Source organism: Protopterus annectens, chromosome 5.part0 (genome assembly GCF_019279795.1).
Source record: "Protopterus annectens isolate FY-2018-M chromosome 5.part0, PAN1.0, whole genome shotgun sequence".
Lineage (NCBI taxonomy): Eukaryota > Metazoa > Chordata > Ceratodontiformes > Protopteridae > Protopterus > Protopterus annectens.
Window position 1 is genome coordinate 1,482,210,240 of NC_056735.1, and position 16,529 is coordinate 1,482,226,768.

At 39.4% G+C, this 16,529-nt stretch overlaps 1 protein-coding gene across 1 annotated transcript in view; it reads left to right on the forward strand.

Moving 5' to 3' along the window:
- The first annotated feature begins 572 nt into the window (after positions 1–572).
- TMEM135 (transmembrane protein 135) overlaps positions 573–16,529 on the forward strand; it is a 2,670,197-nt gene continuing 2,654,240 nt past the window's right edge. The window contains exon 1 of the mRNA XM_044071311.1: positions 573–770. Coding sequence (XP_043927246.1) covers positions 630–770 — 141 coding nt within the window. The 5' untranslated portion in view covers positions 573–629. The remainder of the gene's footprint in view (positions 771–16,529) is intronic.

A 16,529-nucleotide genomic window follows, 5' to 3' on the forward strand; every position in this document is an offset into this window, starting at 1 on the left:
AGGGGCACTTTTAAATATTGCTGTTACAAACTTAGAAAGCAGATAGAATAACAGGTTTTGCATTAACATGCATTTTATGAAGGGTATGAAGTCTGAAACACAAATGTCTGTCCTCATTTTCTCTTCAGTGCTTTGCTAGAAAACCACAATTTTATGAAAAAAAAATGGACCAAAAATATGAGGTAAAAATCTGGAGATTCTGCGAAAATCTGTACATTTGAGAGGTATGTTACCCTTTCGATGTGTAACTGTACGGAACTTGCAGTTTGTAAGGTTCACAGTGGGGAACGGGCTTCATAATGACTGTACTTTACAGGTATGACAACAAACATAAACCGTTCCAATTAGCGTTGATATACTAGAAAAATAAGTAGGGATTGTGTGGCATTAAAAGTTAATATAAATAAAGTAGGAATTAGTTGCTTGGATACCTATTTAGAAAAATCAAAATAATTAACTTCTACGTGTAAATCTGTGACACTGACTCAAGGCTAAGCGAACTCTGAGCAACGTTTAAGAGTTTGTCCTGTAGTAACCTCAAACGAAGCAGCGAGCCTCGCCTGACCTTTCGCCTCCATTCAGCAGCGGCGGCGCGGTCTCGTGATTCTTAGTTCCCATCTGAGAGCAATATGGCTACCTTCAGCAAATCTATTCCGCATAGCTGCTATGAAATCGGGCATACATGGGAACCTTCTTGTCTTGTGTCATTTTACCAGATCACTCGTGGAGCTCTAGATGAAGCTTTTAAAATCTATGCACCATTGTATGTTGTAAGTAAACGATGACCTAGAGTGTGCAGTTTTGAAAGCTGACTTGTGTCCTGGCCCGTGTACAGTATTGCTAGGGCAAAGTACAGAAGTGAAGTTTGACTGGCAGTTTAGCTGCAAAGTTAAATGTATCTTTGCAAATCATGACGGTATTAAATTGTTGATTTACTCTGTGCAGTCATAATTGTATTGGATTATTGATCTACATTGTAGACCTATCTATGGCAAAGAACTGTCCAGCAGCTGTTCTGCTTCTGCAGAAATCCAGCTTGTTTCATTTTATTGGAAATGAAGCAGAACGATAATTAAATAACTTACACGTATCAGACTTTGCCTGTGTGTGCATATGCATACACACACGGATGTAACGTATGCTTATGAAAATGCTCATTTTTGCCATATTTTGCCATATTTGTCTTGTACAGAATTAACAACCACAGACCGATGACTTTCATCCTGAGTCTGTAAAATTGTATTATTTACACATCCAGTATCAACGGTGTTGTTAGTATAGAGCTAGCATTTTAAATTGAAGTTTAATGTAATATGTTCCTACTGTGGAAAATGTTTTAAACGAGACATCCTATGAAATGAATTAATAGGTTCCTTTTCTTCATGTGTGCACAACAACTGACATTTTCCCCAGTTGTGCAGAATTATTATCTGCATTTTATGCCCCAGATGTATTGGTGATCAGAAACATTGTCACTGTGTGGTAGTACTGTGATATTGAAAATATCTGTGCAAGCCTAGGAAGCAACCTTTTAAAACTTTTATAGACTTTGATGGTATTTTAATGGATTGCTTGACCCACCTATTCTTTCCATTTCCTTGTCGGTTATATAAACTTCATATCTACTTAACTAATGGTTTTACTTTCCCGGTTATCAAATAACTACCGTATTTATGTTCTTTCACCGTTTTTGCTCTAATAGTACTACATTGGTCATGTTTTACTTTTTTCTCTCTCCAAGTAGGTTTCATTTGCTGTTGACATTTGTTTTCTGTTGTCTTACTCATGCTGCCATATAGTGGCCACCTTGCAACTGTAAAATTGTTTCATTAAACTTTTGTAAACTGCTGCATTAGGTGCCTTGCTTTCGTCCAAGTATACCATGTTCATAGTTCTGCCAGAGTCATTTTGTTTATTTACATTATTCCTTTTTGAGCAGAACATGGCTGTGAGACAACACTTTTATAATCTAATAATAATAGAGCAAATATGGTGGAAGGACAAATGTATGTTAACCACTGCTGATTACAGTTCAGTTGTGTGTTTAGTGGCCTGTGTACATAAAGACTTCAAAAGTGGTTATACATAATTGTATATTACGTTGAACATCATGTTTAGAATATTAATATATGGCTTTTATCCACTGGAAGAAGTTTTAAGGTGGAGGAAAGGCAAGGACATGAAGCTGTTACTCCTACAACTGTAAATATGCTATTTTGTAAATTTAAAGAAATCCAAATAGATTTTTTTCTAATGGTAGCAGTTTCAGTTGAGTGTACACCTTTAGGGAAAAGTTACAGCAAGTAACTCCACCCACTGCTGCAAAGCAACATAGTAACCTTTTTATCGGAGGTTATTTTAAGGTTTATTGACTGTCCCTTCAGCAGTAGACCACAAGTTGCATAGGTGGCCCTTTGCTGCCCAGTCAGAGAACTCTACTTGTTAGTTTTTCACAATTACCCTGCTATCTTGGGTCATTTTTTCTGTGTTTCTGGATATTCAGTAATTATTCTATACAAAGGTGATACTCTGACTTTTCCTTCAGCTTGATAAAACTAACAAAGATCCATTGTATGTCTTGCCTTTCTCCTTTTCATCTTTCAGGCCCCTCACTCTTTCTATGAATTGTTCTGAGTAGTAGTCAGTGGTATCCCAGCTTATTTCCTCAGCTGTCTTAGAATTGGAAGTAGATCCCATAAGGTCTCAAAGCTAATTTTATGATTTATTTTCAAACTCTCTTTTAGTGACTATACTTTGATCAACTCCTGCATCCTTCTCACTTGCACTGATTTGATTTGGCCACTCTTTCTCTCTTTTTGTATACTTTGCAGAGATTTTTTATTTACAATTTTCTACTCATTGCTTCTCCATTTTATTAACTCTCTATCTCTCCATTCTTAATGGTCTCTTCTTTGCACTTGTTACTTGTATATCTTATCGCTGTTCTTGACTGAACTCTCTATCAATTTCTCAGCTTAGGCCTTGGGACTTTTTTTCTTCATGATTTAAGGAGTATTAGTTGTTTACTTCTTCTGTGTTTGCTCATAATTGGTGAATGCTGTCCATTCCTCCAGAACTGATCATTCCATCTTATTTGAGAACTGCAGCAGAGTTTCATTTTTGTGATTTTATGTATAGTAGTTTCCCACAGATTTTTTATCTTTACATATCTCACTTTAGCCTTCCATCATGAATTCTTGTCTGTTGGATGAAACATTTCTGAGGTGCTTCTTCTTCTTCTTTCGGCTTTTCCCGGTTAGGGGTCGCCACAGCGGATCACCTGTCCGCTCATGATTGGCAGTGGAGTTTTACAGTGTCGAGTTGCCAGCCCGGCACCCAACCTTCCACAGAAGGCACACACATGCACACATTCACACCTGGGGCCAATGTAGAGTGTCCAATTCACCTACAGCATGTCTTTGGGATGTGGGAGGAAACCGGAGCACCCGGAGGAAACCCATGTGACCACAGGGAGGACATGCAGACTCCTCACCGAAGGCACCCCAGCCGAGGATCGAACCGGAGAACCTCTTGCTGTGAGGTGACAACGCTAACCGCTGCACCACCATGGCCGCCCTTCACTCATTTATTAACAATAAATTCCATTAATACTATGCTTTGCTTACTTAATTTTATTTGAGGGTTCTTACAAATCTATGACATTATTTTCCTAAAACAATATTAGAGACCAGATACACATTTGAAGATTTACATCCTTTATTATATGATACACATTTGAAGATTTACATCCTTTATTATATGGCAAGGAATTCCTTTTTCAAGCTTATTTAGAACTCACTTCTAGTGCACAGAGAACACTTCCTTTTGAGAACAGAAACAAATTATGCTTCAGAAAATATGCATACAGTATGTTGCGCGCATATATATATTATCTGATGGTCGTATAAATAACTGTGTTAGAAACAATACACCAAGATGTAATTTTACCACAACAATTTTAGATTACTAATTTATTTAGTCCTGCTATTCTGGAACAACATAACATGCCTACTTGTAACAAAAATAGTCTACAGTTGCAAACTTTGTGAAGTATATGAAAACATCTAATGTAATCTAAGAAATGCAACTGTACATAATGGTTTAACATATGTACTTGTACACCTGTATAAACCTGCAAATAAATGTATAACAGCTTACATAATTGAATTTAAAAAAAAATCACATAGGTTCATAGGTGTGAACTAGGGTAATGGCCCTGCAGCCTTTACAAGCCTAGCCTGTAGAAGTGCCATGGTATTGTGCCTTCCGTTAGTTCCCAGTGCCTCTATCAAGTAGAGCCACTGGAGTGAACCCTGGGGTGAACTTTCTATTACCCATAAGATTTCTCTTTAAGAGGGACAGTGAGGTGCGCTGCTTGGCATGTATGGGAAGCCTATTCCAGAGCATGGGCAGTCTCTGAGTGAGGAACCTGTCCCTTCAGCATGTTCTGTTGATTATGGTAATGAGGTTGAGGTCTCTGGAGCGTGTGGTGCGGAGGGATTGGGATTTCTTTAGATGTGGCATTTCTAACAGAGCTGGATCAGACATGGCTTTGTAAGTCACTCAGAGATGCCCATAAGTAGGCGATATGAGACGGAGAATACTGGAATCTTTTGAGTCTGTCCATTTAGGACATGTGTTTAATGTCTAGGATCCTCTTCGTGAGGTATTTCTGTGGCCTCTCCAGTTGTTGCAGGTGTCTAGTGAGGTACATGCCACATGTGACATTGTACTCGATGACTGGTCTAATGAGGGAAGAGTAGAGAGAGACTATGACCTCGTTCTTCCTGGATGCAAAACCCTTGGTAATGAGATGTGCCACATAGAAGGACTTTCTGACCACAGTGGCAATGTGGTGGTCAAAGGAGAGGTTGCTATCGCACCAAACTACCAAGCCAGTGAAGGAACACCACGAGTCCTACACTAGACAAATAATTTTTTGTTAGAAATTGCCATCATGAGGTCCAGAACCATCACATTGTTTTATGGTTTTTACCTGACTTATCATGTTGTCTGTGAGCTACACTTTTTATTAATTGTTTATTCCCAAATGGCTGTGAAATCCTATCAATTTCTATTTTAAAAATAGACCGTTACAGAGAATCAGGGATAATCCTGCTCTATCTAATATGTAGCTGTTGCTAGTATGTATGAGCATGTACGTGTACATCTGTCTTACACACACAAACAAACATATGTATGTGTATAAAATGTGCATATATCCTTTTTAATAACCAATGTATCAAATGTTTTTGTTAATCCAGTGTTTAAGTTGAGGGCTGATAACTGAAAGAGTTTAAGCTGATAACTAATTTATCAAGTTTTTTGATTTTGTTAACCCAGCTGATAATACATTGAAATTCATTGCTCTTTTGCTCATGCTATTCTTTCACCACCAAATAACCATCTTTCTTATCTTTTTCAGTCCTCCAGCTATATTAACAGCAGTCCATAAACTTGAACTTCTGCCTGTCAATTATTCCTCTAAGAAGAATCAAGACCCCCATGCTCAAGTATCATAGTAAACTGGACCAGTGTATGTCCTTCTGTAATGTTTTTGCCTTTTAAATTTTTTCTGTTTTGACTACACAAATGGCCAGCACACTACTAGGACTCTCTATCGTATTTCTCTCCAATCTACTAGCAGGTGCACCCCCTTCCATAGCCCACTTTTTACTGCCTTTCCGTGTTGCAGTTGAGTTTTTCCCTGAAAATTTAACACTCATAGCCTTAGCTTGCTCTTGTCTTTGTTTACTTATCCTAGTGCCATCTCTCAGCAAAGGCATTCTTCCAAATTGCAACTTTTTTCTACTTTTTAAACAGATACTAGTCCCCTTGGTATCTCTAACATTTGTGGTAATCTGACCTGAATCTCGAACTGCATGGTTGTTTTTTTACAGACTTGCTCCATATCAGCCTCGTGGCTCTGCCCGCTCTGTTTGCTGTCGCTACACTTGGGCTCACTCTGCTCCCCCACCCTACCCCTCATTCTCACCCAACCCCTCTTTCATTACATTTATACCCAAGCAGACTATGCCCCTTATTTCCATCCAGTTAAAACCCACCTCCCTAAACTCCTATTTCTGTCACTTCTCCTAATTTCTAATAACCACCACTACTGTCTACGGTCTCAGATTATATGTGGATCACACCCACCACCTGTTCCACTGCCTGCATTCTACCCACATCTGATTAAAAAGGATAAATTAAAACACAGTAGAAATAATTCTGCCATACAACAACCAAATGCCTTATTAAGCGAAAACTCCACTCAAACTAAAAATATCCCAATTTACTTACAAAAGTTCTATAACTGAATAATGCACAGAACAGTAACATTGCAAGGCTTGATAATCGTATCATTCATTATTGCTGCCCACTTCACCTCATACCATCATAATATTAGCCCCAACTTAGTAATTCAGTCACTCACCAACCCTCCCCCCCAAAACAAGACTCAGCACTCGTACGTGCTTCATCAATAATCGTCAAACTTCCTGACACAGAATTAGCCCCACTCAACCTCCCCCCCAGCATAATACTAAAAAACGTTTCTCCCTACAATTCCACCTCTGCATGACTAAATACTTACAAGCTGTTGTCCATACTACATCACAACTGTTAATCAGTGGTAACATCCACCCAAATCCTGGCCCTGCAATAAATTCCAAAATCCTCTCATTCCCTGCAACATATATTGTAAACTCCCAGAGAAATACAACAGACCTACTAATTATTAATATCAACCTAAGATGCATACTCAACAAAATAGAGGAACTACATGCTACCCTGTCTCTATACTCCCCTGATATAGTCCTCCTCACAGAGACCTAGCTCAAACCACATATTAATGACCACCCCTACCAGAATCCATAAACCCAGTAACAAAGAAAGCACCCCAGACTGGATCTTAGTAAATAGTCATCCCCTTTCATATAATACAGGTACGTTTCCAGATGACATTAGTGACCACTCACTTACTTACATAATTAGACAAAAGACCTTTATTCCCAACCAAACCATCTTTAGGACCACCCGGAACAGAAAAAAATTATCCCAGTAAGCTTCTAAGCAGCGCTTAAGGCTTGTGACTGGTCACCCCTAAAACACCTCCCCCGCTTGAGGAAGCAGTATCCTATTTTAACTCTAATTCTTACAAATCCTGGAATACCAAGCCCCCACTCGCTCTTTTAGAACTAGGAGTAAAGCTGCTCCATGGCTCACAAAAGAGACTAGGCATAAAATCTTATTGAGAAACAGAAGCTGGTCCAAATGGAGAACTACTAAAAACCCAGCTGATCATCAAAACTTTAAACAGCTGAGAAATGCCACTAAAAATCAATACTTCTTGACAAAAAAAAACAAACATTTACTTTAAACTCCAGCATAATCATCAACAAAAAACACAAAGTTTCTGGTCAGGTATTAATAAACGTCTACACCCAGGCCACTCCGACACCAACCCCAGCAGGCATCTCTCTTAACACTCCCAACCAGATTGCTGATGCTTTCAACACGTTTTTACTGAAACCATCCAATCTCTAGCAAACTCCTTACCACCTGTTAGCACATAGCACAAGTCTGCCTGCCTCCTTAACTAGCTTACCTCCTACCTTTCACTTACAACCAGTTCCAACATTGGCCTATTCTATTTCCATCTTATTAAACAGAACCATTACTGAAAGCTCCCATCCCATCTCTAAAAAAAATCATCCCCTCTCCTCTGCATAAAGGTCTCTCCTCTAGCCAAAATCATGGAAAATGCATCCACCGCTCTCTTATCCTTTTCTGACTGCATTTAAAAAATCGTAATAACATGCTTTTCCTCTGCACTCTTTGACCTCTCTTCTAAAGCCTTCGATATGGTTAACCATAATGATCTAAATGTAAATCTTCCTCAAACTACCTGCATACAATATGCAGATGATTCTCTTCAGCTGAACTCCAGTCCATACCCAAAATAAAGTCCCCACTAGATCTCACATTTTTTTTCAATAATGGCACACTGTCATCACCTGTGACCCAAACCACCAAACTATTTAATAATTTACCACAACCTAGAACCCACCATTTAAACAGCTAGGATGACTGGAACTGCAAACCAAGTCACAACCCTTCAGCACAGCAGATAAATCACTAGTGACCATCCATAAGTCCTACAACAAAGCAGGTGATTCCTTAATTTCTGACTCTAGTCTAGTCTTTTCTAAAAATCACCTCTGAGTCTTAACTGTAGACCACGCATTCTGCTGTGAGCACTAGTTTTCCTATATTATTTTTCTAAACTTGTAGTCAAGTTATTGATGCTAATCATCCAAAGTATTTTTATTAGCTTAATGGAGCTTATCTCCCCAGGCCTCTACTGAAAATGGACATATATCCAGTTGGACTTGCCCGGTCAACAAATGTAAAATAAAAAAAAAAAAAAAAAAAAAATAAATAAAATAAATTTCTAAGTCCCAACAGGATGACCTAAACTTAATACATCCACATTGTCGAGGTGGGACTTGGAACCTTCAACAGACTAACTGAAGCAACAGAAGTTAAAACAAACTAAGATGAATGAAACAAAATCCATGTCAGCAGAACCAGCAGCAAAAAGTCCAATATTAAATGTTTTATTAACATCCACTTTTCGTTCAAGAAAACTGAACTTCTTCAGACAAACATCAAAAGGTAACAAATGTAAAAAAACTCCTTAAATACACAATTAACAACACATGGTACATTTGAATGGACCAACCAACTGGTTAAAACTTGCTGACATCAATGTGTGGGAAAAAGCTGATCTCAAAGCTTCTTAAAGAGCTACTACATACAAAAGTCAGATCTTTACAGATTGTGTTTTGAAATCAAACAACTAACCAAAATGAAATAAAAAATTATCAATGAAAATGTGTCTAAACATAAAATGTTTAAAACCAAGAAAAATGAAACATAGTAAATGGAACCAATTTAGTAACTTAAAATAAGAAGTACAACATAAAAAATAGTAAGTCATGAATGGAAAATAAAAATAAAAAAATAATAAAATTACCTCTGCGAGTTTTAACCAGTTGGTTGGTCCATTCAAATGTACCATGTGTTGTTAATTGTGTATTTAAGGAGTTTTTTTACATTTGTTACCTTTTGATGTTTGTCTGAAGGAGTTCAGTTTTCTTGAACAAAAAGTGGATGTTAATAAACACTTAATATTGGACTTTTTGCTGCTGGTTCTGCTGACATGGATTTTGTTTCATTCATCTTAGTTTGTTTTAACTTCTGTTGCTTCAGTTAGTTTGTTTTGCATCCATTGCCAGTAGCTTCAACCGGCAGCATTCAACTAGCATTTATGGAATTGGAAGAAGGTGCTTGTTTGGACAATTCTGCACTGGTTTCTTTTACTAACATGGTTAAAAAACTCAATGAAAGGATAGATGTGCTTTCCCAACGTTTGGATGGGCTAGTAGCAGTCAATGGAAATGCTGACAATTTGGCGGAAGACGTTCTTGGAGTTAGTTTGGCTTCTGAGGCGACAGCTGACACCAGTGATGGGTCAAATGACCGTGAGGATAGTGGAAGTTCCACCTCAACTGATTCAAGGGTTCCTGTACATCCTAGACCTACCGGTGAATGTCCCAGGACCAGTTCATCTCTGAGCCGAACTGGAGACTCACTGAATGTTACATCTTGGTTGAATGAGCAACTCCCAGTTTTTGAGAACAGGAACGGGTTTGTGTCTATTGGCACAGGGACATCAGAAGCTCCTTTAGTGGACTTTTTGAAGACCTTGGACCACAAATCTTTAAAGGTAAAGAAGCTTCAGTTAGAGATCTCCTATTTTAATGAATGTAAAAAAGTGGGGGTTGTGCCAAAGGGCTTGCGCTCTTGGCAGTACCCCACTGGACTGATAGCTGGTTCAGAGTTCCATAGTGAGCTGATTTGTTTGTTTGATAGACATGGACATGAGTTAATGGACTTAATGGCCAAATTTTATCAGAAATTTATAGACCAGTTGAGTGCTGAAATTGAAATTTTGGATACTAATATTAAGTCACATGTAGATTTTAACAGGTATAATTATGAGTATAAATGAATTTTTTCGACCATAGACCAACGGATATCTCGTAATATGGAGATGAAAATGAAAAAACTGAAAAGAGACATAGATGCATATAATAAACAAACTGCATATCCCCCCACCCCCATTCTCAGAGTGTTGGCAACAGTCTAGGTGCTCCTGTTAACCTGACTCATGGGGTTATGAGGCAGACAGCTAGACCTAGTAGGCCGGCCACTGGAGAGGATGTGGAGGATGTTGTTCCTACAGAAAATTTTGTGATTGATGGTGACGGGGATGAGGAGGTTCCTCGTTGTACACCGTCTTTTTCCTCGAACCGGGGACAGAACCATCAGAGGTTTTACAACACGAGGAGCTATCACAGGAACAACAGCAAGAAGCCTTTTCAGAAGTAATGAGAAGGACAAAACCTGACATCATTAGTAACAGTTTTGGAGATTTTTTTGTTTACAACTATTCAAGTTTTACAATCACTGTGGAGATGTCTGATTTATTTTCAAAAGGTCTCACTTTTGTTCCATGGAGACATTTTAATCTAGCACACACATTGCTTGATTTAAAGTTGTTTATATGTAAGTTGAATTTATTGTTAATTTTTGGAAATACTGTTTTAGACAAAAAAACTTTGAGAGTTCCAAGTACATTTAACCCCTCTATTCACCCTTTACTTTTTTTATTTGAACATTTGTGTGAAACCGAAATTAGAAACTTAGTCAACTGTTGTAGGACACTTCCGAACAAAAACTTGACTGACACTTCCGAACAAAAACTTGACTGATGACGAAGTTGACTTGTTGGACACTTTAAAATGTTTACCTGTCAGGATTCTTAAACCTGACAAGGGGGGTGGTTTAGTACTAATGGACACTTGTCATTATGAAAACTGTCTTACCCACATGTTGTTGCAGGATGCTTACACACTGTCTAGCATTAACAAATTGAATGCAGCGTATAGGTGCATCCATGTTTTCTTGAATGATTTGTTTTTAGAAAATGTTATAGAACAAGATGTGTTGAAATATTTGACTGTTTCGTTTCCCAAGATTCCGACAGTTTTCGGATTACCCAAGATCCATGAAGATGTGCACAACCCTCCCATGAGGCTATTGGTTAATGCTAGGGGTTCAATCACTTACTCGATAGCCAAATACGTGGATAATATACTGAAAAAATACATTGAAAAGGAAACACATCTGTAAAGACTCTTGGGCTTTTTTAAAAGCCATGGGTGCTTTAGAATTCAAGAGAGGTCATAGATTTGTGACAATAGACGTAAAAGACCTTTATACGTCTATCCCTCATGCTACAGGGATCGACTGGGTCACTGACCATTTATTGTATCATAACACTAGCAGTGTAGAAATCAGATTGGTGCAGGAATTGTTAGATGTCATCTTGAAGTTCAACTTTGTAACATTTGGGGGAGAGAGATATTCACAGAACAGAAGACTGGTGTAGCTATGGGCTCACCAGTAGGGGCCAGTTTTGCCAACATCGTAATGGCTGAATGGGAACACAGATATGTCTTTGGTAATCATAACGGTCAGTTCAAAATCGATTTTTATACCAGATTTTTGGACGACATCTTTATATTGACAGAATATGATGTGGGGACTTTCATGGACCATCTCAATTCCAGCACGTCTTTTTTGAATTTTACATTTGTAGAGTCTGATTCTAGAAATTCTTATCTGGATGTAGACTTATACAAAGACATTTCTGCTGGTAGCTTTAAGGCCAAAATATTTCGTAAGAGTTCCTATTCTAACACCATGTTACACTTTACTAGTGCCCACCCTGGGCACCAAAAAAGAGGGGTAGTCAAGGGGCAACTTGTCCACGCTGCTCGAATGGTAACAGACGATGAACTCTTTTTAGAAGAATGTGAGTTTATTAAGGGATTGTTTCTACACAGGGGTAACCCAGACAAGTTTGTCCAGGACCTGGTTACTGAGGTCCAGACTAAAAGGTATGGGGGTGTTCATAAACCTATTTTACAAAGCAGTTTGTTTACAAGTTGTCCACTAGAACATTCACCTCCAGTTATGCCTGAAGTCTTTGTAGACAACAAGAAAGTAGGCACTTCTATTTCTTTCATCACTAATTACAGTGCTGAGATTCACTTAATTAAGGACGTGTTTGTCAAGAACTGGAGTATTTTGTTGTGACGATGCCTTACAAGCCAAGTTTGGTACTTTGCCTAGTTTCATATACAGGAGGGGTGATAACCTCAAACGGATATTAGAAACAAAAAAGGACACTCGTGTCAGAGTAGAGGGCACTTTCAAATGTGAGAGTTGCAACATGTGCAGGCACATTGCCACTGGTTCGAGATTTAAAATTGCTGGGTCTTCTTTTTCCACTGTTGGTAGATTCAACTGTAAATCTCTATCAGTTGTTTATTTAGCTTGCTGCCAGTCTTGCCCAGCGTTTTATCTGGGCAAGACTGACAGAGGTTTTAACGAAAGAATCTATGAGCATTTTTATTGTATTAGGAAAAATAAGTGTGAAAACACTTTGGTGAAACATATTAATGACCACCCTCAGCACAGTTTTACTTTTAGGGTGTTAGGACAGGTTCCCTTTGACATCAGGGGGGGGTCATTTTCAACTATTATTAGAGCGCCTAGAAGTGATTTGGCAGCTGAAACTCTGTTCATACAGACCTCCAGGTCTTAATGACAGAGTAAGTTTAGCTTGCATTTTGAAACTCAGAAGTATGCAGAGGTAATTTTATTATTTTTTATTTTTATTTTCCATTCATGACTTACTATTTTTTATGTTTTACTTCTTATTTTAAGTTATTAAATTGGTTCCATTTACTATGTTTCGTTTTTCTTGGTTTTAAACATTTTATGTTTAGACACATTTTCATTGATAATTTTTTATTTCATTTTGGTTAGTTGTTTGAATTCAAAACACAGTCTGTAAAGATCTGACTTTTGTATGTAGTAGCTCTTTAAGAAGCTTTGAGATCAGCTTTTTCCCACACATTGATGTCAGAAAGTTTTAACCAGTTGATTGGTCCATTCAAATGTACCATGTGTAGTTAATTGTGTATTTAAGGAGTTTTTTACATTTGTTACCCTTTGATGTTTGTCTGAAGAAGTTCAGTTTTCTTGAACGAAAAGTGGATGTTAATAAAACACTTAATATTGGACTTTTTGCTGCTGGTTCTGCTGACGTGGATTTTGTTTCACTCTTCTCAGACTAAATTTCAATTTCTTGGTAAAGACTTCCAGACTATTCAGCATGCTGACAAACATATAGCAATAATTTTGGATAATGCCTTCTACAAGATGGGTATCACGGTGAAAATCCAACACAAAATAGGTCTCTCTAACCTGTTGGGGGGTTTACACCTAACCCCCGTCTAAATGGTACATCAACAACCATTCCTTCAACCGAACCCCCTGCATTGTCAAATGACAGGATAGGCAGTGTACCTGACACCCCATTCTTGTAAAATATTGTTAGTCATCATCATCTTCTTTCAGCTGTTCTCGTTGGGGGTCGCCACAGCGGATCACCTGTTTCCATTTCTTCCTGTCCTCTGCATCTTGCTCTGTCACACCAACCACCTGCATGTCCTCTCTCACCACATCCATAAACCTTATCTTGGGCCTTCCCCTTTTCCTGTTACCTGGTAGCTTCATCCTTGGCATCTTTTTCCCAATATACTCAGCATCCCTCCTCAGCACATGTCCAAACCAACGTAATCTTGCCTCTCTGGCTTTGTCTCCAAATCTTCCAACCTGGGCTGAGCCTGTAATATACTTCTTCCTAATCCTGTCCACACTCGTCGCACCCACTGCAAATCTTAACATCTTTAACTCTGCCACATCCAGCTCAAACTCCTGCCTTTTTGTCAATGCCACTGTCTCCAACCCATGTAACATAGCTGGTCTCACTACCCTCTTGTAGACCTTCCCTTTCACTCTTACAGGTACTCGTCTGTCACAAATGACACTCTTCTCCACCCACTCCATCCTGCCTGTACTCTCTTCCACACCTCTCTTCCACACTCACCGTTACTCTGAACTATTGACCCCAAGTATTTAAACTCATCCACCTTTGCCACCTCGACTCCTTGCATCCTCACCATTCCTCTATCCTCCCTCTCATTCACAGACATGTATTCTGTCTTGGTCCTGCTAACCATCATTCCTCTTCTCTCTAGAGCATGTCTCCTCCACCTGTTGCCTACTCTCACTACAGATCACAATGTTATCTGCAAACATCATAGTTCACGGGAACTCCTGTCTGATGTCGTCTGTCAACCTGTCCATCACCATTGCAAATAAGAAAGGGCTCAGAGCTCATCCTTGATGTAACCCCACCTCCACCTTAAAAGCATCCGTCACACCCACTGCAGACCTCACCGCTGTCACACTACCCTCGTACATATCCTGTACCACTCTTACATACTTCTCTGACACTCTTGACTTCCTCATACAATACCACAACTCCTCTCTAGGCACCCTGTCATATGCTTTCTCTAAGTCTACAAAAACACAATGCAGCTCCTTCTGACATTCTCTGTACTTCTCCATCAACACTCTCAGAGCAAACATCGCATCTGTAGTGATCTTTCCCAGCATGAAACCATACTGCTGATCACTAATCATCACGTGCCTTCTTAACTTAGCTTCCATTACTCTTTCCCATAACTTCATGCTGTGACTGATCAATTTAATCCCTCTGTAGTTACTACAGCTCTGCACATCACCCTTATTCTTATAAATCGGTACCAGAACACTTTTTCTCCATTCCTCAGGCATCCTCTCACTTTCCAAGATTTCATTAAACAATCTGGTTAAAAACTCCACTGCCATTTCACCTAAACACCTCCATGCTTGCACAGCTATGCCATCTGGGCCAACAGCCTTTCCATTCTTCATTCTCTTCATAGCTATCCTTACTTCCTCCTTGCTAATCCATTGCACTTCATGATTCACTATCCCTATATCATCAACCTTCTCTCCCTCTCATTCTCTTCATTCATCAAACCCTCAAAGTACTCTTTCCATCTCCTCAACACACTCTCCTCACTTGTGAGTGTGTTTCCCTCATTATCCTTTATCACCTTTACCTGCTGCACATCTTTTCTAGCTCGGTCCCTCTGTCTAACCAATCGGTACAGGTCCTTTTCTCCCTCCTTAGTGTCCAACCTTTCATACAACTCTTCATATGTCTTATCCCTAGCCTTCGCCACCTCTCTATTTGCCATGCACCTCATGTCCTTATACTCCTGTCTACTTTCTTCATCTCACAAACAATCCCACTTCTTCTTTGCCAACGTCTTTGTCTGTATACTCTCCTGTACTTCCTCATTCCACCACCATGTCTCCTTGTCATCCTTCCTCTGTCCAGATGTGATACCAAGCACCTTTCTAGCCGTCTCCCTTACTAGCTCTGCTGTAGTTATCCAGCTATTTGGTAACTCTTCACTGCCACCCAGTGCCTGTCTTAACTCATCCCTGAACTCCGCCTCACAATTACCCTTTTTCAGTTACCACCATTTGATCGTTGGTGCTGCCCTCACACTCCTCCTCTTCTTCTTGATCACCAACGTCATCCTACAAACCACCATCATATGCTGCCAACTACACTTTCTCCAGTCACCACGTTACAGTCTCCAATCTCCTTCAAACTGGCTCTCCTACATAAGTTATAATCCACCTGTGTGCATCTTCCTTCACTCTTGTATGTCACCCTATGCTCCTTCCTCTTGTTAAAATACATATTCACCACAGCCATGTCCATCCTTTTTGCAAAATCCACTACCATCTGACCTACTGCATTCCTTTGTTTAACACCATACCTACCCATCACTTCCTCATCCCCTCTGTTCCCTTCACCAACATGCCCATTGAAATATGCTCCAATCACCACTCTCTCACCCTTGGGTACAGTCATCACCACTTCATCCAATTCACTCCAAAATTTTTCTTTCTCATCCATTGCACACCCAACTTGTGGAGCATATGCACTAACAACATTCATTATTACACCATCAATTTCTAGCTTCATAAACATCACTCTATCCGACACTCTTTTCACCTCCAAAACACTCTTAGCATATTGTTCCTTCAGAATAACTCCTACGCCATTTCTCCTCCCATCCACACCATGATAAAACAATTTGAACCCACCTCTGATACACCTAGCCTTACTCCCCTTCCATCTGGTCTCTTGCACACACAATATACCAACCTTCCTTCTGTCCATCATATCCGCTAGCTCTCTCCCTATACCAGCCATACTGCCAACATTCAAAGTTTCGACCCTCACTACCACAGTCCTAGCCTTTCTCCTCTCTTCCTGTATTCGGCCATGCCTTCCACCTCTTCTCCTCCTTCGACCAACAGTAGCCCAATTTCCGCCAGCACCCTATTGGCAAACAGTACTGGTGGCGGTTGTTGTTAACCCAGGCCTCGACCGATCCGGTATGGAAATATTTACTGGT